This window comes from Lagopus leucura, unplaced genomic scaffold (genome assembly GCF_019238085.1).
Source record: "Lagopus leucura isolate 7727_CA_CO unplaced genomic scaffold, USGS_WTPT01 Super-Scaffold_100017, whole genome shotgun sequence".
In the NCBI taxonomy this organism is placed as follows: domain Eukaryota; kingdom Metazoa; phylum Chordata; class Aves; order Galliformes; family Phasianidae; genus Lagopus; species Lagopus leucura.
Genome location: NW_024962271.1, coordinates 14,497,551 through 14,524,975, shown reverse-complemented (window position 1 = coordinate 14,524,975; position 27,425 = coordinate 14,497,551). Strand labels below are relative to the sequence as shown.

Genomic DNA, 27,425 nt, shown 5'->3' with positions numbered 1-27,425 from the left:
CGGACCCTGCGGCTGCCTGCTCTGCCATGTGGTGCTGTGGCAGCAGTGGAAGTCGGTGCCTTTGTTTTTACTGCAGCTTTCAGAATCTTAACATTACAAGAGTCTTACTGTGGAATGGGGCAGCTCTTGCTATAGCTGCATCATGACCTCTGCTGTGTGAGTCATACTAGGCATTTGTGAGAATCACAGCTCACAGGCTAGATGTGAAGGTCTGCCTTTTCCCTCCCTCCATTTAAGAGGCTGTTGCCATTCTTTCTATGTGCAGATCTGTTTCTCTGGCATAACTCTGCAATGACTTACTAATTGTCTTCCATTTTGTATCGTTAAGGTGGAAGGATTTATATCAATTACTTGCTATTATCGTGTTCCATGTGTGTCTCTGTGAGGCTGATTCCGTTTTGGCTGGTTTGAGAGTGGTCAGAGATATCAATATTCAGTACACTAATGATCGTGTGGCATTCAGGGAACACATTAAGGTCTGCACTGAGCTCATCAGATTGACGCATCTCGTTGCTGTGATTTGGAAGAGTAAAACATTTGCAGATAGGAGTGGGACATAAAAGGCTTCAGGCTGCTTTTGACACATTCTGTTGACTTGAGGAGTTTCAGCAGAGCTTTGCAAAACTGATGCAATCTAAGTGATGGCCATGAGAAGCTTTTACCAGATAGGTTTGATGTGGCTCAGTGTCCTTGTTGTAGAAGCTGGAGGTTTTCTGTTTGAGTTGTTCTGGGCTTGCTTTCAGCTAGCTGGATTTCTGTTGCAGTGTGTGGGTTCTGTGGGCGAGTTGGGTTCCTCTGAATCTGTAGATTTCTACCAGGTTTCTGATGCAACAAATGGCCTGGGGAGTCCAGGTCATTTTTAACCTGGAAGGTGGCCTTTGAAGCCTGATGTGTGTAAGCTGCTACTGGCTGCTGAGTAGGAAGCCCTGTGTTGTTTTGCTCAAGGATGCACAGCAATGACTTCTTTATTTTTTCATCTTTCCCACTGCATGTGTTATGTAGGGACCTTGGGAATTCCTCTGAAATTATTAGAACAAGACGTTAATGCATGGTCTGAAACTTGATGTGAATGAGACGACTGGACCTCTGCCATGAAGCTAATGTGGGGATACATTCTGGAGCTGGTTTTTGATACCTTTCATGCTAACACCTCTGGAGTACTTCCAAAATAAAAATCACTGCCTGGAACCTATTATAGGTTTAGAATAAAGAAATGAATGAAAATAGCAATGAAACATGCAACCACCGCTCCAGCCTTAGATTGATAGGGATTACAAGTTTCTCTTCCTTACTGCAAATTGCTTTGCCTGTTTGGGATCTTGAAAGTGGGTTGTGTAATCTGAATTTGAAATTCCTGTTCTTGAAGTACTGCCCAACCTGTCTGTGCACTTTCACATACTTATGTTGAGCAGGGATCTTCTGCTTTGGCCGTGTGAATAGATCACTCTAAAAGCACATGTAGGAAAAGGAAGAAAAAAAAAAAAAAAGAATTTGAACAGCAGTGAATTTTTTTCAGGTTATTATTGTTCTGGAGACTTAGTAACAGCCCAGCCATGTATAGTTGTATTCAAGTACTAGAATTGCTACCTTTTGGAACTGCAGGTGTCTTGTGTGAATTCCTAAATAAAGGCAGCAAAAATAAAAAAATCAGTTTCAGTTTTCTGTATTGTGACATTGTGCCCAATATGATGCTAAGGTCTGTTCAAAGCGATGCAAGTCTGTGACAGGGATACTCAACCAGTGCATCTGTAACAAAAAAGTGAATGAAGTTCACTTGAACCTTACTGATTTGCACGAAGTTTGGGGGACTTGAAGTTGTTTAAAATTTTTTGAAAAAGATGAGGTGCTCTGAAACATGACACGTAGCAGTGGAAATCACTTGATCTGTGAAGCTGTAGGCTTTTATTGCAGTGTTTAAAGATAAGGGGCGTTCTGAAACACGTGTTTCCTGGCACTTCAGGGGGTTTTGGAGTCGTTCTTCCAGACAACTGCAGGCGGTGTTGGAGGATGGCGTTCTGTGTGGGAGCTGGGGAAGGTGGAGTGTCAGCACGGGAACATTTCCAGAGCAACAGAGCAAAGGTGCTGTTCTCCAGGAATTGTGCAATTTACAGATGAATATTGACAGACAGAATGCTGAAAACTGGTATGTTAATAGGGAGGTATAGGGAAATGTCCGGTGATGTGATGTTTTCCATTATCATATTATAATTTAAAGCACACGGGAAGGCTGGAGCACTTCTGTTAATCTCATCTTTTGATTACTTGTTATTTTGTTGATGGCTCTCAGTCCGGAGGAACCATTTTATGTGACCACATGGTGCTGGGAACCGTAAAAGGGCAGTGATGTGCTCTTCTGACCCAGAGACTGCGGGAGACGGAAAGAGGAGGGTGCAGGTTGGGACTCGGCTGCCTTCATCCATTTGTTGGCTTCGAAGGCGGGGAAAGCATCCGGCATTGTGAGAGGTGATGGCATTGGTGGGCACTGAGATGTGTAGGCTGAGGACAGCTTGAAATGTTCTGCAGTCATAGATGTTCCTCAGACTTTTGTGGAAGGAAAGAAAGGCAATGAATGTAAGGCTTAGATTCAACGTTACAGATTCTGCGATCCATCTGCCTTCAAATTCTTTTTCTTCTATCTCAGTTGCCAGTAATGCATGTTTCTTCCCATGCACATCTGGTGGCTGTGAGGAGCGGTTGTTAAATCTCCCATTAGGTGAAGTAGGAGAATTGGGGTGGTTGTTTTCCTAAAGCAAGCCTTGTTTACTGATTTCACGGATGGCCACATGGAGCCTATCCTAAATGTCAGGGGAAAAAAGTATGGGGGAAAAAGTATGAAGGGCTTAAAAACCTAGGAGGTGGTAAATAGGAAATATGGATTAGTCATAAACAACAGTAGAAGGTAACAGCATGTGTTTTGAAAGGCCATGAAAATGTATATGAGCAACTTGAATTTGCATCAACAGAGGAGGAGAGTTAGTACAGCAAAGTATTAAATCTCCAAAGAAAAGGACTTGAAGAATACTGGTTCAGCAGAATTCTGAGCAGAAATTTCACTGGGTCGGGAGGCTTGTGTTTTAATGGATGCTTTGCCAAGAGAATCTGTATGATAGCCAAAGAGGCAGATGGCATTTTAGTTCTAGGGCTGGCTAAGAGGCAGCTGTGGGCAGCAGGTCGTAAGAAGTACATTAAACTCACGGGGCAGGGAGAACAGGAAGAAGGACCCACGCTTTTCTGTTCTTGTTCTTAGCAAAGTGTCTAGAAAATATTATGAACTCTCAGGAATGATTGTTTTTTACCTTGTGGTTCTGCAGTATCTAACACAAGGAACCCACTCTTGAGGGGCTGACACTATAGTTCAGACTCAGACAGTGGAAAGACAGATCAGGTATTGCAGAAGAGCCACATACTGTGCATCCACCACTGGAAACTGTCCAGGTGGAATGGTGGTAGCAACAGCATGCAGTCAGCTCTACAACAGTGGAGGAAGCAGCAGAGATGTGTCCAACATCCTGTCTCTCAGAGGGAGTGGTTCTTTCCTTAGCTGATTGCAGGAGATGTGTGCGTTGTGCTCTTCCTTAACTGCTAGCATTTCACTAATTTTTTTCCCTCCTTTCTGCTTGTGGAGAAAATGAATTCTTCATGGTGGGTTTCACTATCATCTTATGTAAAAGACTGGGGACTGTTCAAAAAGGCTGAATCACCGAAATGGATCATTTTCCCTTGACGTTCTTCTGTGAAATCTATGGACGTATGTGTGTTGTGTTCTTCTTTTTCTGTTTTTAAAGTTGTTCTGACTGTACAGTATACAGATCAAACCTGCTTTCAGTTCAGGGACTGGGAAACTGTTGAGATACCAAGGTGCTGCCCAGAGAGGCTGTGGATGCCCCGTCCATCCCTGGAGGTGTGCAAGGCCGAGTTGGATGGGGCCCTAGGCAGCCTGGGCTGCTATGAAATGTGGAGGTTGGTGGCCCTGCATATGGCATGGGGCTGGAGCTTCATGATCCCCGAGGTCTCTTCCAACCCTGGCCATTCTGTGATGCACAGCTGCGTAATAAACTGTTGTTGCGTTCATCTATAAAATGCTAGCAGAGTGCAATGCAGTATGAATATCCCAAACTGAAGGTGTGGACTTGGGATGAGGCGCAGAGTTCTGCAGCCTGCAGCAGGTGAAGTGCATGCTTGTGTGAACGCTGCAGGCCTTGAAACTGAGCAGGGTTTCTGTGCAGGGAGGTGTGTAAGCAGTAGAAGCCAGGCTGTTGAATTCAAAGCACTCGGATCTCTCAGCCTTTATTGTCTGCAGACTCACTGAAATGGGCACAACGCAATGGCGCTGCACTTGATCCTCCAATGAGACAGCAGGCAAGTGTTTAATTAAGGAGCTACATCTTAACAGTGAAACTTTTGTTAATGATATCAGACCCTACACCACAAAACCAGAAGAAGGGGACTGCAAAGAAACATTTGAGCCTTGAAATTTTATTATCTTGTCTGCATCAACCAGTAATTCCTTTCAGCACCAATAAAAGACAAAAAAAACCTCTCCCTGTTGTTCAAAATACCTTGTTCTTACCAGGTCAAAGGTTGTGGTTTTCTTACAGGCAAAGAAACCAATGAAAATATTTAATTTTTTATTTTTTAATACAGTTATAACAAAATGTCAGAAGGTGTGTGCTTACCATATAAAAACGTTAGGTCCCAGAAGGATACAATACCGAAAAAATTATTGAAATAAAAAAAGGTTGTTATTCTTACAGGATTCTAAACCTCAGCAATAATACAAGATTTTAAAATCATCGAGATTGTATTTAAAACAAGATGGCATGGAAAAACGAGACCTTCAGTAAGAATTTGAACCTCATAATAATGAATGGTAAAATTGGGAGTTTTTCAAAGTGCTCAAAATTGTAGGTATTTCTGTTCTCATCCTGCGGTGCCAGGAGGAGGTGAAAATGCTTCACTTCTGAGCTGATGATATGTGCTGACACCGATGTGATCTGAGGGTAGCTCAGAGACCAAACTGGAGACAGTCAGATCTGCTTCATCTGGACCACCAAACAAAGGCTATTTAAAAAATAAAAATAATGGATTTGTAAGTTCCTTAAACCCTACTGTCTTATCCAGCAAGCAGGACTGAGCTCTAGCCTGACTAGCTGAGAGTGCTTCTGGAACAAAACCTTGTAATAATTCTTGCACAAGACAAGTCAACTCATTAGACAAGATGGCTTCCTCCAGAGTTTCTCTAAGCTGGCCATACCTCAGAAGGCTGCAGGCTCCCCTCGGAGCCATTGTGTCACAGTTTGTTAAGCTGCTTTGGACTGCTTCAATTAAGCATCCAGTTGGCAATGACAATAGAGCTAGCTGGCCACTACTGTAACTATTTGGTAAACACTTTCTCACGTAGCATGAAGCATTACGACCCTCGCCTCAGTGGCTGAGCTGTGGTGGAAAGCAGGTGGCTCGTGTGTCCCTTTCAGGCCGCCAAACAGTGCACAGAGGAACTGGCTCTGAACGTGCCTGAGAAGCTACATTCTGTTCTCTGTAGGTTGTGTTCCTGAAGTGATCTAAAGGTACTGACTTTATAAGGACCTGACATCCTTGAATCTTCTGGAAGTTCATAGTTTTCAGCTGTCCTCATTTGTGTCTTTTGTTCACTTGTTCTAGAACTGCTATTGTGAAATGCAAATTGAACATGAGAAACAGAAGATGTTATCTAGCTTTTATAAAAACAGATGACACATCATCTACAGTAGCCATGTTGAGTGGCAGTTATTAAACCAAGAATAGCATTATCACCCACTTCTTGATGATATCTGAAACTCCTGTACAAAGTGGGGTAAGCAACAGTAGATTAAGCTTAACTCAAATTTCTTATTAATAACATCCTACTAATAAATTGTCGTGCCGTCCTTCAGCAAAGTAGGATTGACATCTAAAAAAGCTATCCAGGGTTCAATTTCCTGGGAATACTCTGCCCTTTTTTATTTTTCATGTGAATATGCTGTTACGTCTAAGGCTTGTCATGATTGATATCCTGCCAGTACTGACATTGTCGGAACGGTTCTTTGTGAGACAGGGTATGGAAGAGTAGTAGTAGTGTAGCTGAACTGTTTTCTACCCAGGATGTTGCTCTTCTGGAAAAGCAAGTTTCTGTACAGTTTACCGGTACATATGCTCTCTGACTTCTGCAAGATTATCAAGGCATCAGAAGGCACAGGATCAATGCAAAAAAAGCAAGGAGCATCTGTACAGTGGTGCCACACAGCTGTACCTCCCAGCATCAGTCTCTTGCAAAGGTAGATCCTTAAGACAGTAAATTAGTTAAGAACTACTTAGACTGGTTAAATGCGTGTGCACTGTTTAAAGAGAATGCTTTACATCTATCCATGTACTGATCACTGAAAAGCTAAGAACATCAAAATCTAAAACAGTTTACTTCGAATTTGAAAAAATATTTCTCAACATATTTCAAAAAGTTGACAAAAGTGCCTCATTTTTGGTCAGCACAAAGCTGTTGAACTAATTTTGAAGTAATTTAGACAAAGTTGGTTTTACTGTAAATAATGAAAGATTGTTTGGCAGTAGTTTATGACTATGTCCCACACAGTGTCAAATTCAGCTCCTGCAACTGACACTTAGCGAAATGGATATCAAATTGTAATTTACATTGTTAGGAAAGCTATTAAAAATACCGTACCTTATATTTAATCTTACTACTGAGAAATAGCTGCTGGACAGCACACAAATTGCTACTGATACTGTTTGTATTTTTTTTTTCTTTTTTAAAAAGGTTCATAAAATACAAGCAAGGTAGAAAATAGGATTAAAAGCATTATTTCAGGTACAAGTCTTTCTGAATTGGATGGAAAGATAAGAAACCAGAAAAACACATTGCACTTACGTGCACCCTCTGTATAAAGAGAAATGTACAAAGTGGGAAACTGGTGGTGCACTGGGACAGTACACTGAAGTCTCTGATGCTGTAAACTTGAATTCCTAATTTTATCAAAAGGGGGAATTGAGTCTGGATCCATTTTTTGAGTCCCCATGGGTTACTTTGCAGAGTACCGCATGGTTTGGCACAGTACACTTGCAAGAGGCAGTCTCTGCTGAAGGGAGGCCAGGACTGGGAATGAGGCGTAGGACACGTCAGTAGTAGAGGGGCCCTGGGAGAGCGTGAGCAGGGGCCTACAGCCTCCTGGGAATGAGCCAGTGCTGTCTGAGCAGTACTTCCGTGACTACGAAGAGTCTGCAACTTGCAAAATCAGGCTGATCTAAATATAAGTTCAGTTGTTTACTGTAGTTAATTAAGCCAGTACAAGAGGCTCTGCAGACTAGGATTTCTAATTTAAGTCTAATTTCTTTTGATTTAGCTCAAGCTGATTCCTAGCAGGTATAAACTAAACCATAACAAGATCATTAGGAGTTTGTGGCCAGCATAACTGAAAGAAGAGTTTATTTAATGGAGTTAGTATTAGACTAATTCTCCTCAACATGGGGAACTTGCAATATAGAAGTAAGACCTCAAATATTGGAGAGGAATTAAGCAGAAGAAACTAAGTATTGGTTAAAACACAAGGGGTTTCATTTTTCTATCAACACAAACCCTTTTGAATTGGAATCTCTATGGACCTGACTCTCAGCTTTTTTTTTTCTTTTTTTCTTTTTTTTTAATTAAATTAAGTTATAGAGTCTGAGCAGGTCAGGTCATTGGGATAAGATGGCAAACTGGGGGCGGCCCCACATTTAAGGAGCTGCAGTGGGAAGAATATATGAATTTTACTGTAAAACCCCTACTGGAAGTCTGCGAGTGTGTAACAAATGGGCTGTGTCTCACAGACTGCTTCTAGGCTCAGCTCAAAGGCAGTCATTGCTGAGTGCTGAGTCACAGTTCAGTTCTGTAGCTACCTGTGCTGTGCTTTCCCTTCAAGTGTACTGATTCCTTTGGAGAATGAAGTCAATCCTGCCTTATTGGTTAAACACTGTTCTATACTTTCCCCCAGAACGTCATTTACGTTAACTCTATATCTAACATGCATTTTACAAGCTATTTCCCATTCACTCTTCCTAGCTAAGGCAGAATGTTGGCTCTGGTGTTCCCAATGGTACTGCAGGAATCTATTCACTCTACTGTAATACATACATCATCCCATACCATAATTCAGAACTGCCCCACGTGGATAAGAGAAAAAAAACATTACAGGGGAACCGTATTTCTTCTTAAGGGAATGACTTGTGGTTAGAAAAGCAAAGGCCCAATTCTGGAGTCATTATTCAGACAAAACACTTAACAGTTCCAGTGGCAACGCAGCTGGAAGAAGGGTGATAAAATGTCTTAATGTCTTAATTCTACTTTTCGTTACAAATATCCTTAAAAGAGAGAGGATAATATTGGTTTTCAAATAGAACAGAGTTTTCCTTTGTTTGCTTTAATATCTTTCTGTAATGATGGAAGGGTTTGCTAGTCCCAGAATGCCTTGTTTTGGCTGGTATCTGATTTTTGAATTAACTTCCATTCTGATATTCCCCATGGTATCTTACTAGTTTATCTCAGAGTGGCATGCAGTGCGGGCGCATGCTACTGATGCAAGCACGCTACTACAACTTCAACAGGCTAAAGAAAAGAAAAAAAGCTTTAGCTTCTTAGTTATACAAAGAAATTAAGCAAAAAACCATTGAGCAGCACTAACCCACAGACTAATTACAAACTAAATTGTGCTATATATTAGTATAAAAACATGTTTTAGTAAGAATGGCACTGGTTCAGAAGGAGTTAGGACTTCCATCTTAGTTCCATTCGGTCCACAGTGAAAACATTGTAGTACAGGCCTGCCCTGTTGCCTGAGCAACTTGTGACAGTGGCTTTTGGCCACAGCCTTCAATTTCTTCCCTTTTTTTATACTCCATTGTTGGTACGTTCTGGGGAGTAGCCTGGGTCAGGTCTGGTCATTTTTCCTAACGTGGCACCAGAATAGTTCATTCCAATCTTGTGATATTTTCTTAATATCGTTAACATTTCCTTCTTCTAATCTCTCCAAGCTGGTAAGTTTTAAGGGTCATCTTCTCCTGTAGACACCATGAGACGCATTGCTACTGGTAGGTGATCTGTCAAGCCTGCTAGCTGGGTAATAAAGCTGAACTCTTCTACTTCCTGCAGGTGGAAATAAAAGCAAGAAAGAGGAAATTTGAAAATTTATCTGCTATATCATGCACTAAGATGCATCTTCTAGCCACTCTTTAGCTTTTGGCTGCCTTACAGTATTAGTAGATGTATGGGACTAGTCTGGCATTGGCTGGAACTGATGGTAAATCAGTGCTCTGTCGCACACGGCACGTCAGTGATGCAGTTAACCAGGAGCACCGCTTGGGCTATAGCTGTACCCTTTTCTTTCTGCTTATAGTAAACCACTGTTATTCCCAATAGGCTTATCTGTAATGCTGTGGTAGGTAATCCTTACCTGTAAGGAAATCTCTCTTGGAAGGGCAGGTTGTACTGCCGTGGGCATGGCGTACAGCTGAAAGGCTGACTTTGTTAGGCTGAGATTCTAAGCTTCATGCGAACATGAGGTGGTCAGGGCCCTGCTCCTTGTGTATCAGTTCCAGCCTTTGTCCTAGCAAAGTGTTGTACAATCAAATTAAATTTCTGTATGAAAGACTGCTTGCTTCCCAGCTTCTGAAAGCTGAATATTAACAGTCTTAATGTTCTCTTAACCCAATTCAGCTGTCCCCTCCTGTAGGCTAGCTACTAACTTCGCCAGTACTCTGAAATGGCTTGCAGAAAGCAGAGAGATGCAGCTCTGCAGGAGCTTTTTGGCCAGCGTAAACTAGCGTGTCCTAAGGGGAAGCAGTCCGTAGCCTCTTCATGGCCACGTATTTCTTTATGCAGTCAGCATGAATCTTATCAGAGGCATAATCTGGGTCAAATCCATTCAAATGTTGGCTTGACACGCTGATTGTGTGAATGGAAGATGGGTTTATCATACAGATGCTCTGTGGGCATTTTTGCATTTGAAATGGAAAGCCTTAAAAAAAGTTAGCTGCTCAGCAGCCGTGCCTGTGGAGTGTGCAGATGGATGGAGTTATCATCTGCTGAGCTATGCTGAATTGCTTGATTACCTGCTCTTCTGGTAATTGCGATGGGTTATACAGAATAAGTGTGAACTAGTTTGTCATTTTCATCCTGGAGTTCTGTTTAAGGCAAGGTCCCCTGTGAGGGAGCAGACAGTGCACTGCACGTTCTCATTCTAGTTACTCCACGTCAGCTCCTGCATTTGTATCACAGACTTGTAAATTTTCATAAGCATAATAAAAGCACATCCAGACACTTTAAAAGATTAAAGAATATTCAGATTGTTGGTAGGGGAAGCATCAGCCAGAACGTTTTGTCTGGCAAAAGTTTACGGAATGGAAACAAGGTTTACTGTTTATTTTGGAGGGCAGCATATGGTCAAGTGTTCCTACAGCTCCATCTAAAATGTATCTAGTAGGCTTACAAACTCAGTACTTGCATTAATGTAGAAGATACCAAAGCACTGTGTTTTTCTGGGAATGTAAGCTGGGACTCAGGCTGAAGGGGCTGCAGCGCCATCCAGACAAGTCTGTTGTGTGAGCTGTGGCTCTTCTTTGTTAACTGTGAAACTCACCACTTTCCATTCCAGGTAGAGACCTTCTTCTGTATAAAGCATGTAGTCAATCCTCCTGCCGTTTCCTTTCAATGATGCCTTCCTCCCCTTTTGACTGGAACCATGGTTCTTGCTGGTGGGATAGACTAAGTATCCTTTCCTTCCATCTTCACTTTCCAGCACCCTGTTTCATTGGAAAAAATAAAATTACATTCAATGTTGGCTCATCCTGTGCCTTTGTGCATTACGCTGGATTCTCTCCAACTCCCCACTAAGGGCAATGCTTGTCCAAAAGAACTGTTAAACGTGCAGCATGAAGAACAATTTCTTCCAGAATTTTTCAACATGAGGTTGCACCACTGCTAACGGTGCTCTTACAGCCTTGTTTGGCAGCACTGATGCTGTGTGCTGGTCCTGCAGACCTACTCTTGTAGCCAGGAGAGCAAAAAGCTGAGAGGAGAACCTTGCTGACCTGCTCTCTGTAGTGCAATGCAACCCCCAGTTGATTTCCAGCATTGCTGAATCCAGCAGAAAGGAGATGATTTGCAGATAACCTTACAGCACAGCTAAGGACTTTTGATACTCTCAATTCTGTGTTCCTCTGTTTGAAGGAAGACAGCCACGTTTACATAAAGGGTATGGATGAGCTGCGTGGTTTTCAGGAGCTGGCATTTGGGCATGCGGCAGTTGGTTTTGAGCAATCCTCTGCATCAAGTTAACGTGTCTTGAACCCTGAGCTTACTTTACTACCAAGTAACAGGTGTTTGATTCCTGAATGTGACACTATTTTCATTTCCCTCATCTTACACAGAGATTACACAGCCCCAGGCCATGCATTAAACAGTCAAAATGAAGAATTACTTCTCCAGGTACAAGTCTTGTATTTGGGCAGATAAGTTGCACATTTCCCATTAAAAAAATTTAGTTTGGGTTGTTAAACCTTAACAGTGTATTTTATACAGAAGGTTATTAAGGTCCTGAGTAACTTGATTTGACTTTGAAGTCAGCTCTGCTTTGAATGTGATTTTTGGACTAGATAGCCCACAAAGGTTCCCGTTACTCTTCTACAACAATTCTGTGTTGCTAAGCTATTATGTATTGTTTTACTGCAAACTTGCTTTACAATCTTGTGTTCTATTTAGAAGATCTACCACGGTGCCTCTACAGACAACAGGTGATTGTGCATGTCAATGCAGGAGCTGCAGTTGCAGGATAGCACTCAGTGTAACAAGTACAGTGATAGCTGTTTTGCATGGTTACTGCATGCAGAGAGGGACAGACTAGGTGGTGTTTTTTTCTGTCTGGCTCAAAATACAGAAGCAAATGTTTTTCAGTCACCTCCCTGAAAATCGTTTTCCTTTACTACTTACCTGCCAAAATCTTAGCATGAGGCTCTGTGGTTTCCATTGTAGAATCACAGAATTGCTCAGGTTGGAAAAGACATCAATGATCACCGAATTCAGCCACAACCTAACCAGAACTCCAACAGTCCTCCACTAAACCACGTCCCTGAGCACCACCTCCAGACGGTTTTTAAGCACATCCGGGATGGTGACTCATCCCTCTCCCTGGGCAGCCCATTGCAGTGCTTAACAACCCTTAATGTAGAGAAGCTTTTCCTGATATCTAAACCTCCCCTGGTGCAACTTGAGGCCATTTCCTCTCATCACCTGTGACCAGTAAGAGACCAGCCCTGCTCTGCTGTAAGCACCTTGCAGGTATTGGAAGAGAGCAGTGTCTCCCCTCAGCCTCCTTTTCCCCAGACTGAACAGCCCCAGTTCCTTCAGTTGCTCCTTGTAGGGCACATTCTCCAAGCCCTTCAAAAGCCCTGTTGCCCTTCTTTGTATCTGCTCCAGAGCTGATTGCACCATTAAGCTGCATCAAACTGCTGCAAGAGAAACACTGCGCCTGAGCTTGGGTCCTGGCGGGTACAAAGCCTTTAATTTCACCTTGGAAGAACATAAAGTGCTCTTGATCACCCAGTTTAGAATACTCGACTTCGGATAATTTTTATGGGTTTGGGAGATTTTTTATGTGAATATACAGAATGAAAAAAAAAAAACAAGAGACAATAACTAGATCTTCACAACATGTTTCTATGTTTGAGATTTAAATGGTTTCTCTGTCAAATTGTCTCTTTCAAGTCTCTGGCTGGTCAGAGAGGGGACAAAGTACTTGGTACAGTTGATTAGGTCTCATTAATGTTACAGTCAGTAAGACTGGGTCAGTTGAGATCTGCAAGTACTTCATGTGCTTCCAGAAGATAAGAGTGGCAAAGCTACAGTCATATAGTTAGCTACTTAGTCAGACATTTTCTAACTCCCTTTGGACTTAGTGAAGCATTGGAGATTCCTTGAGTTTACAGTAACCAGTTTACATAAAAGTAAGCTTCCTTTTATGTACTGTGCAAGTTTAGACTGTCATCTAATAACTGGTATGAAATTAGCTTACTCTCTGCAACCCATTTGCAAGCTGATTTTAGAGAACTACTGCAAATGACTGAATGCCTGAAAGCAATCTCTTTGATGGAACTGACCTCTTCCAAAAATTGTATTTATATTTGGCAAAGCCAATTAAGAAACAAAGTAGAAGAAACTGCTGATTAGTGCTGCAGTATCATCCACAAAAACTTGCATGCATTAATTTAAAAGATGGATTTGTTTTAGTGTCAGTTCTGTCTTTGTGAGTGTGAACACAGGGCAACTGGGCAAGGAGGAGAAATATTATTTTTCAGATACCTGCAGAGAACAAATTGCAAGAGGGGGTGCATCTACTTTTGGTTAAAACTTCTGTCACTTTATTCATAAGGGTTTCTCCCTATGAGAAATAGGGACAAGTACCAAAGATCAGGTTATGAGATTCTAACAGGTAAGGTGAACAGAACTAATGACTGCTGCAAAACTAAATCTGATTTATTTATTTTCAGAATAGTTGCCTTAATTTTTAGGCAAGATAACAAGTAATTGGGCCTTTTTTTCCTTTAAACATCTCCTATCCCAATTAATCCATAAGTGTGAAAGTTCTGTCAGGCATTGCTGTGTTGCTAGTTTGTAGTACTGCCTGCAGCTGCTTTGAGCAGAGGAGCGTGAGGAGCAGCAGAGGTAAGGCAGCCGTAAGCTTACTCCTCAAGGGACCACCTCCCATTCAGCTGAGAAGCCACTGAAACTTTTTCTGGTGTTCCTGCCGGTAGGCTGGAGCCACTGGTGGCAGCGGAGTCAAGAAAAATTTCCTTTTAAATCACTGTTTGTTTTTTTTTTAGCTGTGTTGTGAGGTGCTCTTCTGTTCTGGACTGTGTTTAGGGTTTCAGAGGTTAAAATGGCCTCGTTCCAGTCCTAGCTTTAATGCCAATGTTGCGATAGATCAGCTGTTTGCGTTTCATGAAGCCTCTGAGCAGAAGCTTGTGCAGCTTCTAGCACTGCAGCAGGGCCTCGGATCATTACGCCCAGCTTATTAGTTGTTCTATAATTATAAATGCCTTACTCATTATTTGTACCAAGTCGGTTCTCCAGTTCCAGTGTTCCACGTATGCTGCACTTAACGTTAAGTAGAGACTTAAGAACTAGGTTGTTCTGCTTTCACTGTCTAATTAGCTCGCTAACGCAAACTACTTAATTTTATTTATAAACTACAGCAGACTGCTGACGTAGAAATAATTCTCTGCATAGCTTACGTTGCCAATTGAAATGTCTGTTTTAAATATCTGTAAAGCTTGATCAAAGTTTATTACTGAAAAATTGTAAGAATGGTTCAATTTCAGGCCGTAACCTGTTTTGCTGAGTATCTGAATGCTATCTGTTAGCTAGAAGGGGCTCCACAGCTTCAATGCTGGCAATAACACTCCACAGTCTCTAAGTAATTCATTTAAATGTTTGGAAAGACACTTTAAAAATGCTTCCAACGTTTTTAAGGCTGGCTTTCATGAATGACTTTGAATTTAGCTGCATTTATTGGTAATTTCTACAACTGCAATTACCAGTACCTCGCAGGGATGAGAAGACAGGCTGTCTTGGCCTCTTGCAGAAGCAACTGTTTCTCTAATATCAAAGCACATCTACATAATTTACACATTCAGATCCTCATTATCCTGCAGATGTGCATAAGAAGCTACTGCTTTTTTCATAGGTTTAAAAGAATTGTCATATATTGAAGAAAACTGAATGCCACTTTTAGTAGTCAGAAAGTCTTAACGTATGTTCTGTTACCAGAATTTGAGAATGTTTTCCAGTTATCTCATGCTGAAGCCTTGTATACACACTTAGGAAGTACAAGTAACATTCTCAATCTCTGTGGGTCATCTAATGGCTATTTGTCTATCATTTGGATACGTCAGTGGAATTTAATTACAAGTAACTTGTAAGGGAATAAAGCAAAATATCCCCAAATTAATTTGGTGACAGATTGGCTCAAAAAGCTGCTTGAAAACACAGATTTTATCCTTTTATTTTTTAAAGAGCTCCAAGCCTGCTTTTGGAACCATAAAATAGAATGTTACTCCCACATACAGATTTGCATTTGCAAACTTGATTGTAGAGGCCAAATTACCTTTTACTTACCCAAAATCCTGTACTAAATTCATGTTTTTTAACATGTGAATAGAAATGTCCAGAAATTTTGCAGGTTTTTGAATGTGTAAAATAGGACTGAGTGTAAGGAATCCTTATCTTTTGAATATAAACGAAACCAAGACCTTAGAAAGGGAATAACAATAAACAATAGATGTACGTTTAAAACTGATAAGAGGAAAACTTCGGGGTGGCCTTGACCTGAGCGTCCATCGATACCATGCACTGCACTTCTGAATAAAAGCACCGAGGTGAATTGTGCCTGCGGGCTGCACCATTTCCTCTGCATGCACTAATTGAAGAATCTGCACACTTATTCATTCAGATATCTTAACTTCTTCAGTATATTCTCATAACAAAATGCTAGGACATCTTCTGTAGTTAGTCATGGTGATAATACACTTTGTCCATGAAACTGGCTATGAAGGCAGAGAAGGTGCACAAAGGCTGAGCGCATCATTAACTGCAGCTCTAAAGTGTACAAAGCTAATTAATTTCTTTCCACTGGCATATTACTCAGCATAGGTAATTCATATTCATAATATTAATGCATAGGTAATCAAAAAGTTCAGCTTAGGGCTCTTACAAATTAAGAGGGTTTCTGTATGTGGTGGAACTCCCCTAACACAAAACAAGTACTGAACTCTTCCAAAGCAGTGCTGTACTAGCATTTCTGAAGGACAGTCAGTTACATTCCTAGTTATGTCTGATGTTTTTGTTTTTAATAGATTCCTCTCTCTATATTTGTGAGCTTGCTGAGTGAGCTTACTGAGATTTGCAAGCTTTCTAGTTAATGGGTTGTTTCAAACCTTATGATATTTTTTTTCTTTTTAAATTTATTTGAGGAAAATTACATTTCACTTTTGTTTCTGTCCTTTACAGTGCCACTGCCATGGAACTGACTGCCTGTAGAGAGATCTTCAGACAAGCTGCCTGCATGCCCTTTTTGGCAGTGCTCAGAGTTCCTCCTCCTACGGACCTGTTCAGGTAGGACTAACTCTAGAAACAAAACACACTGACAGCAGTTGCTCTCATCTTTTCACCCACTGAAGCCAATTCTATCTGGCTTTGAGAAGGAGCAGTTCTTCCTTCCCTTTCTTCCCTCTACCCCAAGACTTCCATAGTTAAAAAAAAATTATATATGTATGTTACAGTCCAAAAACACCACAATTTATGAAATGTTAAATAGCAAGCAATGAACTGGCTTTTTAAAGAATTGTTTAGAATATGTGGGAGAACCAGGAGTTACGTACTTCTGTAGGTTGTCTGGAGTGAACACTTCTTCATCATATAATCCTTCAGGATCCAGCAAGGTACCTGTGGACAGAAAGGGAAATGTGACTGTCCCAGCACGTGCCTCTCAAAAAGCATCTGAGGACAGTGTATGTGGCAGGGATGGGGGACAACTCTGTTCTGATTTGAAAACACTGTTTATATTCACTTCTGTGTTACACAAGTAGTATCCATAGCAGTTATTACAGAGGCTGCATCTCACGCCAGACTAAATGATGCTTTCAGTCTGAGAGATTATTTTTAGAACAGACGTAATAATACACTTTGTAACAGTGAGGATGACAATACTTAGTACCTTCTCTTTTGCTGTCTCCCTCCATACGTTATTCTTTCCACTTTACCTACAGCACAGTGCTTAGTTAAGTCTCTTCTGTTTTCCTGGTAGGCTTTCCAATCAAAACTTGAACTTTACTCTTACCTGTTGCTGTCTCCTGTTCCTTACTAATTTTTGCCTTAATTTTTTTTCTTGTATCCTATTTTCAAACCAGATGCACAAGAAATTAGCAAAAGATAATTGGCTCTAATGATGAGGAACTGGCCTGTTCGTTACTTACACTCTAGATGAGCCTTTGCTTAGTCTTTAAAAGCAACTTCTCTCTCTAAACCTTTCACAATATTGTCTGCGCCTTTCGAGTTTAAAGGGCAGAGAAACTTCTTTTCTGTTACAACAGAGTAAAACCACATCAATAAGTAGTCCCAAATTCTTATATTTAGCATCTTCACAGTTGTAATTGCTCCTATAGGAAAAAAAGCTGTTTGTTCACTGAAAACTGTACTGAGCTCATCTGACTTTCAGCATGCTTGAGTATCTGAGTTCTGTGAAATCTTATATAAGGTGAGCCCTACAAGTTCCTAACATTGCTGAATTACTAGTACATCCTCACAATGTTTCTGTAACACCAGACAACTCTAATCAAAAGGTGCACCTTTTCACTGCATACAGAAAACACAGAAACAATAATTTTGCTCTCTTTGCAAAGTGATCTAGATATTATTTAAAAAGTAGAGTAAGGGTAGGAGGGCATTCAAGTGGCTTGATGCATAAGCTCTAGACTGGACTCGTTTGACATGTCTATTTCCTTCTAAATTAAAATTCAACAAAACATTGTTAAGATTTACAGAATACATGCTGCTGCCTTTGAGATAAACTCCTTGCAAATATTTGGTCTTAGTCAAACAGTTACTGCCAGTTAGCTGTACTGCCTGCTGCTGATAGGTGTTCTGTGAGTGACAGACAAGAGCTGATACACTGATGGCTAGAGAATATCTTACCTATTGCCCATGGTTTATCCTCCCCTGGACCAATTCGACATGGGTCTTTGTAGTGTGTAAACAGAGAATGCTGTTGCTCCAGCTTGTCCTCTGCAGGGAAAGAAGCACAAGAAAAGGGACATCAGCTGTGTATTGTAAGCCTGTGGACAATTGTTTGTATGTTCTACTGCAAAATAAAAGGTAAGCCTTCCTTCCTATTCAGCATTTTCTAGAGAACTGGTTGAACTAGTTTGGCAGTTTTACTGCACAGCAATATCCTGTCTTAACCAGAAATTCCAACAAATGCTGCTAATTAATGTCTGTTTTCCTACCAAGTCTATCTACAAAAGATAGTATTTATTAGTTTCTAAACTGAAGGTTTCCTGACACATTGCCTTACTCTGCCGTTCGTGTTTGCACTGTATATGCTTATACTCATAGAAAACTTTTGTTGAGATCAGATGATGCAGAGATTTGGACTGACTTCATAATGGCGCAGTAGGTGGCTGCTGGGGATTTATATATACACCTCAGTAAATCTGGAGATGAAAGTTAGTGCTGTGCTTGCTTCAGAAGAATTGACTGAATGTGTTTCAAGCTGTAATAGTAAGACAAAGGACAGGCAATTGATAATTCACTTGAGATATCATCTGAAGCATTAAAGACATTCTAAATATAATCATCATGATCTCTCAGCTTTCAAATTAATCTCTTGTTAATTGCTACTCTGTTTCTTGCGTTTAAAGCCCAACAGTGCATCAAGCTCCTAGGATCACTAAATTTAACAGTAGCCCTAGAAAAATACATACATTACAATTTCAGAAGCTCAGTATAAAAATAAGTGAGTTGTAGTTCTGTGCGCCCTATCACTATAACATAGTGATCATTGTACGTAGGAGCAAGTACAATCAGAACTTGAAAATACCAGCTGCTGCAATTCCAGTTTTGTTAAATAGCAAAGAAACTGGCAATAGGTCCCAATTACTTCCTTTCTCGAAGCACTTCCACCTTTTACAAGCTTAAAGTCCTTCTCTGGAGATGTTCAAGACCTGCCTGGATGCCGACCTGTGCGACCTGGTGTAGGGAACCTGCTTTGGCAGGGGGGTTGGACTCTATGAGCTCTGGAGGTCCCTTCCAACCCCTACAATTCTGTGATTCTGTGTAAAATTTCTAAGCAACACAGAGTCTTCTCTTGGGATTGGTGGATATTCACCTGCATTTGGAGCTGCTGCTGCTACCACTGACTATTGGCAAGACTACAGAGTATGAAAGTAGGCATGAGAATGGACCCCTAAAGTCAGAAACTTTTGAATTGTGAGCTGTGCATATTTAGAGACAAGGCAGCTTACACACCGTAGGAATCAAATTGGTTCTCCATTTGCAAAATAGTGTTCTTGCCTGATACAGGAGCTGTTAACCTCTCCCTGTTAAGGAGGAAGCACAACACAGGAGGCAGTGTGGAGTACAGTAATACTGAGTGTCCATAGCACTTTCTCATTTTGACATTAAGAGTGATTAACACAGCTGATGGTCTTTCAGCGAATGCATCCACCCCAGCTGATGAGCCTCACTACATGATTCCAGCTTTTTCCCCAACATCTAATCAGCTCTCTACATTCAAGATTACTTCACAGTTGCAAGGAGACTGTACAAGGATATCTTGGAGCCTGGGCAGAGGATTGAAGGACTGACCTCCTAAAAACTTGTCAGGTGTGCAATGCAGCAAATTGTTCTTTCAGTCTGAACAGCCAATTGGCTTGTTGGTTTCTTTCATTTTTCTGGAAGAGTCTAGAATGTAGTCTGTGCAATTGCTTATTTCCTTGGGCTTTCCCTTGTGATATCATATGGCTGCAAACTTCAAAAATAAGACAGGCTAAAATTTTGCCAGGATCAGTTTGCCACTGTGGCACTGATAGAAGTCAGAGCTGATGAGACAAACTTGGACTCATCTGACTGGAATGGTTTTTTATGATAAACTAAAAGGTCAAAAACAATCAAACTGTACACTGGTGAGACGAACCTGACAGGAAGGTGTTTCAAGTAAGTGAGAATTCTCTATTTGTGATATCGTTCCCCACAGCTAGGAGGGAGAACTTAGTTTCAGAATATTTGTCAAAAGAATAAGGTTATTCATGAACCTAGAGGTCTATGAAAACTGTGCTGTAAATACATCTAAGAATAGAAGCTTGATATTCACTGCAACAACGTTAATTATTTGCTGTATCAATCTGTGGCGTGGGAAAGAACACCAAAAACAACCCATACCCAGAATTACAGAAAGCTGATTATTGAAGGCAGAAAAACCCAGCAGTTCAGTTGCTGCAATCCTAACGAATGTCCTTAAAACAATGAGTAATGTAAAATGGACAAGAATACATGCCAATTTTAAAACACTGCATTAATCTTGCTTAGTGCATAAGGAAGCAAAGCAATCTACAAATAACAAATAGCCAGCTTAATTTCACTTCCCAGACCAAGTGAATTTTAAAGGAAAACAGAGTATGAATAAGTTACAGATAACAAAAACATTCTTATAAGCTATGTTTTAATTGTGTCTTTATTATTAGTTGCAACATTTACAACTGTATTTGCAAAAACAAATAGTTGTGTTTTCTTTTGCCTTAGAAAGACAAGTCACAAAGGCACTAATTTTGCTTTGTACTTCAAGGTATTGGTTAGAGTACCAGAACTACTCAGTCAGAGGATGCTGAGCACACACATTACCTCACAGCTTCACCCACGTCTTTCTCTTCATGCTATATGGCCCCTTATGCGGACTATCACAGTCTGACTGGGCAGGATCCCCTTTGGTATGCAGAAGATAGTTTATTTCCTTGAAGGATGTATTTGCCTTCAGCCGTTGCATCCATCCAAGAATACTGCAGCTGGAACTGCAGTCAAACAGAAGTAGCTGTGCCCATTTGTATCCCCCAGCTCCTGTCTCCCTTCACTGGGACTGCTCCAGTTACCTCTTCAGCCTTCTCTTGAAGCAGCGTGCCTAGCTGAAGACTGTTACTGACTGAATTTCCTCCTTTTTTCCCAACTCCTGCTACCTTTGTATTGTCCTGAAAAACTTGGTTTCACTGCAGCATTCTGTTTACTTTCTGCTTACTGTTCATTTCCACTACCCGTAATGGATTCGGAGTTGGAACACCTCCTCCAGCCGTTCTGAGTTTATTTCAGATCACATAGTTGTGATTAAATTACTTTTTGTACCGATGAGCTGGAAATGAACAGTAAGGCTGTTTTGGGTTGGTGGTCTCTTCTCAATTAATTGTTTCTCTGACTTCGCTAAAATCTTCCATTACAAGTATCTGATACAAGCCATGAGATGAGAGAATGGTACCTATTTTTATGATCTGACAATGCTTATTTTGCTTTATTTTGTTGTAAATTATTGGAGTAGTTGTTCCTCTCTGTCCCAATTACCTAGGCTTTTTATGAAGACTACAGAATTCACGTGTGATGATGATCACATATTCACCTGCTAATCTACAAACTCAATAGTCTGAAGAGGTTGTTCAGATATGTTGTTGATGCCCCATTGCTGGAGCCACCCAAGGTCAGACTGGATGGGGCTCTGAGCACATGATCGAGCCGTATTTCAAAGAATCACAGAATGGCCTGGGTTGAAAAGGACCACAATGATTATCCAGTTTCAACCCCCCTCCTATGTGCAGGGCTGCCAACCACCAGACCAAGCTGCCCAGAGCCACATCCAGCCTGGATGTGTATATGTCTTTTTTCACTGCAGGGAGCTGGACCAGAGGGCCTTTAGGAGTCCCTTCCTTCTCACACAATTTTATTTTTCTAATTGCTGAATCCCCAATTGAAAGCTGCAGCTTGAGCTTACCTGTACTCTGCACCCTGTAACGCAGTGCACAGATGAAATCTCTATGACTGAACACCCCCTCACCTACCTGGCTTATGCTCTTATCTCAGTACTTCAGTTCTGGCCCAGTCATGCAGCTGGCCTTGCAGCCGTCAGCTCTGCTGATCCACATGCCGGCTGCAAACCAGTAGTTCATTGCCACTGCATAAAGCAAGGAACTCTGCTGGATGCATGAACTGTACCAAGAGGGAAGCAGAGATGATATAGCACCACTCTGTTGGCTGTATAACTGTTAACAGTATACTATCTGTGTTTGAAAAGGCTGCTGTCTGTAAATTCACCAGCCATTAATTACGGTTCTCTGGTGTTCTTTTTTCCAGTGCCCCCTGCTTCCAAATATAGAAGAAAACATTTAAAATTCTTTGTTTTTCAACTCGCAATAAAAACAATTTCAACTCAAATAAAAGCCATGGAAGGTACACAGCCATCCATTAATTTTTTCCAAGATCGATTTAGTGATGTTGAGTTCTCTATGGGGCATTAATCTCTTGCATCTGTGTACATGCACAATCAAAAGGCTATTAATTGCAAGATTTTTTTTTCCTGCAAAAATCCTGTAGCACGCACCCCTTTTATTAATAACTGAAATTATGTGATGTGTTTTAGCACATTTACCTCACACAAGTAACATCAAACAACTAGATTCTTCTCACTGTTGCTACTGCAACAAGTTGCAAATTGCTGCCGTTTGTGCCTTAAAAACCATCATGTTTAATAACTTGGCAGAATTTACGTAAGCTGCTGTTCTTGGCTCATGACAAGACTTATCTTAAGACGTTTCTTAAGCCTTCCCTTGCACAAGCCAGTCACTAGTTAGTACACTGCTGTAACCCACAGAATGAATGTATCAAGAACTCTGCTATCCCATGTCGGATTAGGCACACGCAAGGAAAAGGCAAAGCTTATCTTACCAGAGGAGCAGTTATCGAAGTTGAGATCTCCGCAAATTACATCAAAAGCCACCAGCTCCTCTGGATTGGCTGTGCTGGAGGAGGAGGTAGATTTTCTGAATTCAGACAGCCAATCTTGAAGCATATCCAGTTGCTCACATCGAACAGTAGTGTCTCCTGCAAAGGAAAAAAGAAATGTCAAGAAATAAGGCCTTTCTTTTAGCGTGACACTCAGAACATTGCATGCCTGTGGTGCATCCAGCAAAATCACTAGGGCCATTGCTATGGCCCAGCAGACAGAGCAGAGCATGGTCAGAATCTTACCTGTTTCACTTAGAGGATATTGAGATTAAAGCAAACTAGGAAGAGAAAAATAACGTACAGCTATTCCGATCTCATTTTCTCTACTATCCATCAAACATAATCCCTTCAGCAGGGCAGACAGAGGCAACAAAATTAAAGGAGCGCCTTCTCTTTAAAATAAGGAAAGAACCCCACCAAACTTAGCACATGCATCACTGAGCCTAGACAAGGCCATTTGAAGCCTCAGATTTATGAGAGGTGTAAGTGGTATGCTAGCCTTGCAGGGCCTTTCTGCAATAAAAGGAATTTCACCTATACAATTAGGTGTATTCAAAATTCTTACATAGAATAACAACAGATGAAAATCCAGCCTTCGGTTATGAAACGCTGCACATATGAATTTGTGTAGGGAAGTGTCTTAGTTACGTGGTTTCAACCAGCTTTTTCTGTAGGATACCTGATACAGTATGAGCAGATAGAAGTCACAAGAATCTTTACAAACACTTCAGTAAAAGTCAAATTTCTGAAATAGTACTAACGGGTGAACAACTTCTGTAGTTGTTTAAGCGTGGACACATTTTTGTAATTAATAATATGGTGATATTATTTGCTATGCTGTTGTTAGACATCTTGAGAAAAAAAGGTGTGAAATTAAAAAATGGCATGAATAATAGCATACTCATTACATAAGGCTTAGCCCAGAATGGAGTTCGTTAGGAACCGTGTTTTGATGATGCAAATATCTTCTTCTGGAATCATAACAGGCACTCCTGAACAAACAGGAAGACAGGACACCTGTGCTGCAGGAAACTGACCAACAGTCATGTTCCTGGCCACAAGTGGAAGATGATACGCTAAATTAATGATTGGGAATTCAGAATAAATATCACCCTTTGGCCAAGTCTGGGCAGCATGTTCTGCAGTAAACCACTTGATCTTTCTTTGCTTTCTAAATTTAAAAAATGAAAAATCTAACTTTCAAATGTTACTAGGATTTATACGTCAACATTCAATTTACTCATACAGTAGTAATCCATCCAAGGAAGGGTTCTGTTTATGTTCAAGTAAGAATTACTAAGCTGAAAGTATTTTTTCATACTTCTAAAGGTCTGTGTACAACATGTGTACCTCAGGTAGGCTGTACTTCAGAAATGAACAGTCAGATCCTTTTCACTGGCTGCAGGGAAGTTATCTTATGACTACGAGTGCTGAAGTTGTGCCCCTGTGTTTATAAGTGACATGGATGATTGGTTGCCAAACGCTCTTTGTTTGTGAAACTGACACAAACCAGCTCTTTTAATTATGGCAACGACCTACCCTTAATTTCAAGCACATTAGGTGACAAAGTCTAAGAAAGAATTAATCACTGTAACCATTTTAAGAGAATCAGTGAAAGCTTTATAGGGGGAAAGAAGTAGGAAGAGACACATTCTAGGAATAATTGTTTACTACATTACCTTTCCTTTCCTTTTGTTTTCACTGTACGTGTCATGAAGTTACAACTTTGCTTGTTTCAGACATGAAATGATGTTGATTCAGGACATCTCTTCAAAGAGATTTGTTTTCAAATTCCACAATCATAAGCAAAAACAGTGAGCCAAAGTCACTTGTTCTTATTAGAATTTTCTTTTAACCTACAGACCATTAACCAAAATGATTCTACTTTGCTAGCCTGTGATGGCTGTTAAAATGTTGTAGTCACAATTAGGAACATCAGTTATGTATGTCCAGAGCCACTTTCAATGGTGATTCACTGTGGAGATCGTGAGTATTTAAGTCTGCATCCTCACAGCTTGTTAATCAGTCATCTTACCTGAGCTTGCCACCTGCACTTTATAGGCTTTTAAAATGTGAACTCTGCAACATGCTGTAACTGCATTAGCACACAGATTTCAGTCACCAGACCTTCATTCTCCTAACACAGTTAACCTGGGAGTGGTTGAACTTTCCAGAATACTGGGGGCAGGCTCTGTTAAAGTGATAGTTAAATGCAAACAGAATCAAAAACTTTCCACCAAGTGTGGTTTGATACAATCCTAAATAAATACATGAAATATTGAAAAGAACATGACCAGGAAAAGAGACCTTCAAGTAGGTTCTGACCGTGACTCATCTCTTCAGGCTGTTAATTCAAACAACAAATAATCTGATTTTTTTTCCTTCTAATCTTCAGGTATTCCCAACAAATCTGTAGCAGATGGGCTGTAATACACAAATTCATACAAGAGCTTTTTGGAACTATTCCCTGACCTACAGTTTCTAGCACTTGTACGTAACGTTCAGATAATACCCTAATCACACTGCTTGACACAAATCCAGTCCACTGAATTCTTGGAAAACCCCCTTGCTACCACAGTGCACATACAGTGCAGAAGTGCACTTGACATATTTGCTGATCGTGCATACCAGTATACTACAGAGCACAAGAAAACCCGACAGTTAAGATGTATTTAGACAAAAGCACAAGAAGTAGGTCACATGGAACAAATACAGCCCACAGCAGGTGATAGCAACTAACTACAAACAGAGCGCGTGACTAACGTTTGCATTCTGCTTAACTAAAGATGCAGCTTCAGGGAAAGGAAGAAGTTGCAAGGGCCTTTTGGTAACCATCTAGTCCATGGGCTCTGCCCAAGCATGCTCACATATAGGCCCCTCACAACTGTCCAGCTGGGCTTGCAGTGTCTCCATGGATGGAGACTCCCCAGCCTCTGGGCAGCTTGCTCCAGTGCTCAGTCACCTTCACTATAAAGGAGTTTTGCTTTGTTTAAATGCTCTTTCTTGCATTTGAGTTTGTGCTCATTGCCTCTTGTTCTGTTACTAGGTACAACCAAGGAGAGCTTGCCTTTGTCTTCCTTACACCCTCACATCAGCCATTCATGCACATTAATTAAAGATCCCTCCAGAGCCATCTCTCTCATAGCGAAGCTTATTCACACTCACAGACCCTCCTTTTGCATCACCTGCATCTTTCTATCCTAGCTTATCTCTAAGGAGAGAGAGATAACCTCTTCTGGCCTGCCTTGCAACTACTAGCTTGGTGTGTAATGACAAGACTACAGTAACTTATTTTGTTCTACACAAAGTCCTGATTTTATATTACTTGGCTGTCTAAGAGCTGTCTAATTGATCCCTGAATTGTCAGAATCCTGTTTGCATTTTCTGGAAGTATCTATCTGGCATATTTTCGCTTAGGATGAGTGATCAGATAATACAGCCACTACCAATGAGGGTATAAAACTATGACAACAACCTGAAACAGAACACAGCAAAGTCACTTACTAAACATAAAACCCACTTAATAGACACAAAGAGGCAAAATTCTCCAAAACAGGAAACTATTGAGAAAAACATAGAAGAAAGACATGCAAAAACATTTCAGGAAGACGTTGTGAAAGACAACAGGCAGCATGCCCCATCATTACTAAAAAAGCGTTAGCTGCACAGTGACATACATCTTCCTTGTTAACAATCACGAGCCTCGGAGCAGCACCGTACGCCGGAAAACCACAGAAGAAAGCACTGCAGCTCTAGAAATAGAGCAAGTTCAGAACCTGTGACAGTCTATCTCCGTTTCTCCCCTCTCTGACATCTCTGGTTCTCCCCACTAGAGGTCATGGAAGCAATTGCACTTAAGCACATGAAGTGAAGTGTGTGCAATGAAGTGAGCTACAGCTCTGTTACCAACAAAAAAATCCCCTAAACACAACTTGAATATAACTGTTTTCTGAGATTAGCATTAAACTAATGTTGTCTGCCTTCCTGTAGCTACACAGCAGGTGCTGATCATATCTGGGTGCAAAACTTCCTAGTGAGACTGAGTCTTAACAGCTCCCAGTGATCTGTAGCATTGGAGATGAAGGTAACTGACCTGGTTAGACACCGAAGTAGAGGAGAAGCCAAGCCTGAGTCCAGAACAGTCATTGAAAAAAAACAACACTTCAGAGCCTGCCTGCTGCTGCACTGAAACAGCATTGGTTAATATTAACAGAAGGCACTAGGAAATATCTCCCCAATATGACATTCCACTTTCCTTCTTCCAGCCTTCCCCTGTAATTAAACGTTCAGATAGAATCACTGATCTGATTGACTGCCACCAGTGATTAACCAGAGAATACAGATTTGTGCTAATTGCTCTACAACCTTTTCCTCAGTAACTGGGCTGGAAAACTGCAAGTATTCGTGTGGTGAGTGGTTCCTGCAGTCAGCATTTCCCAGTTCTTTGCTAGTTCCCTTCAGCTTCAGATTTCATGGAAGGATGAAAGGGTATTATGAGAAACCACAGCTAGCATAAACAAATACTTCACCTGCGTTCGTTGTAGGATAATCATAGCTGCCCATTTCATTCACATCTGAAATGATTATGTGAAATCTGGCTTTAGTTTGAACTGCAAAAGGAGGTGCCAAAGGAGAACTGCTTTGTCCTCCTCAGAAAGCTGTAAGGAGCACTAGGGAGAATTAACAAAGCAGCTGATAGCCCAGCCAGGGACTGAAATGGGAAGATTGCAAGTGCAAGCTTTTAAAAACAGTTCTCAGCAGTGATCAGTGCTGGAGAAGATGAGCAAAAAAAGAAAATGTAAGATGTGAAGCATAATCAAAGGGAGTATGGATTCCA

General features: G+C 41.0%; 1 protein-coding gene across 1 annotated transcript in view; it reads right to left on the bottom strand.

Moving 5' to 3' along the window:
* Positions 1-8,701: 8,701 nt before the first annotated feature.
* The window catches only part of SMPD3 (sphingomyelin phosphodiesterase 3), a 33,680-nt gene continuing 14,956 nt past the window's right edge, over positions 8,702-27,425 (bottom strand). The window contains exons 3-7 of the mRNA XM_042877303.1: positions 22,529-22,684; positions 17,747-17,836; positions 16,435-16,498; positions 10,641-10,803; positions 8,702-9,148 (exon numbers count right to left, since the gene is read on the bottom strand). Coding sequence (XP_042733237.1) covers positions 9,047-9,148; positions 10,641-10,803; positions 16,435-16,498; positions 17,747-17,836; positions 22,529-22,684 — 575 coding nt within the window. The 3' untranslated portion in view covers positions 8,702-9,046. The remainder of the gene's footprint in view (positions 9,149-10,640; positions 10,804-16,434; positions 16,499-17,746; positions 17,837-22,528; positions 22,685-27,425) is intronic.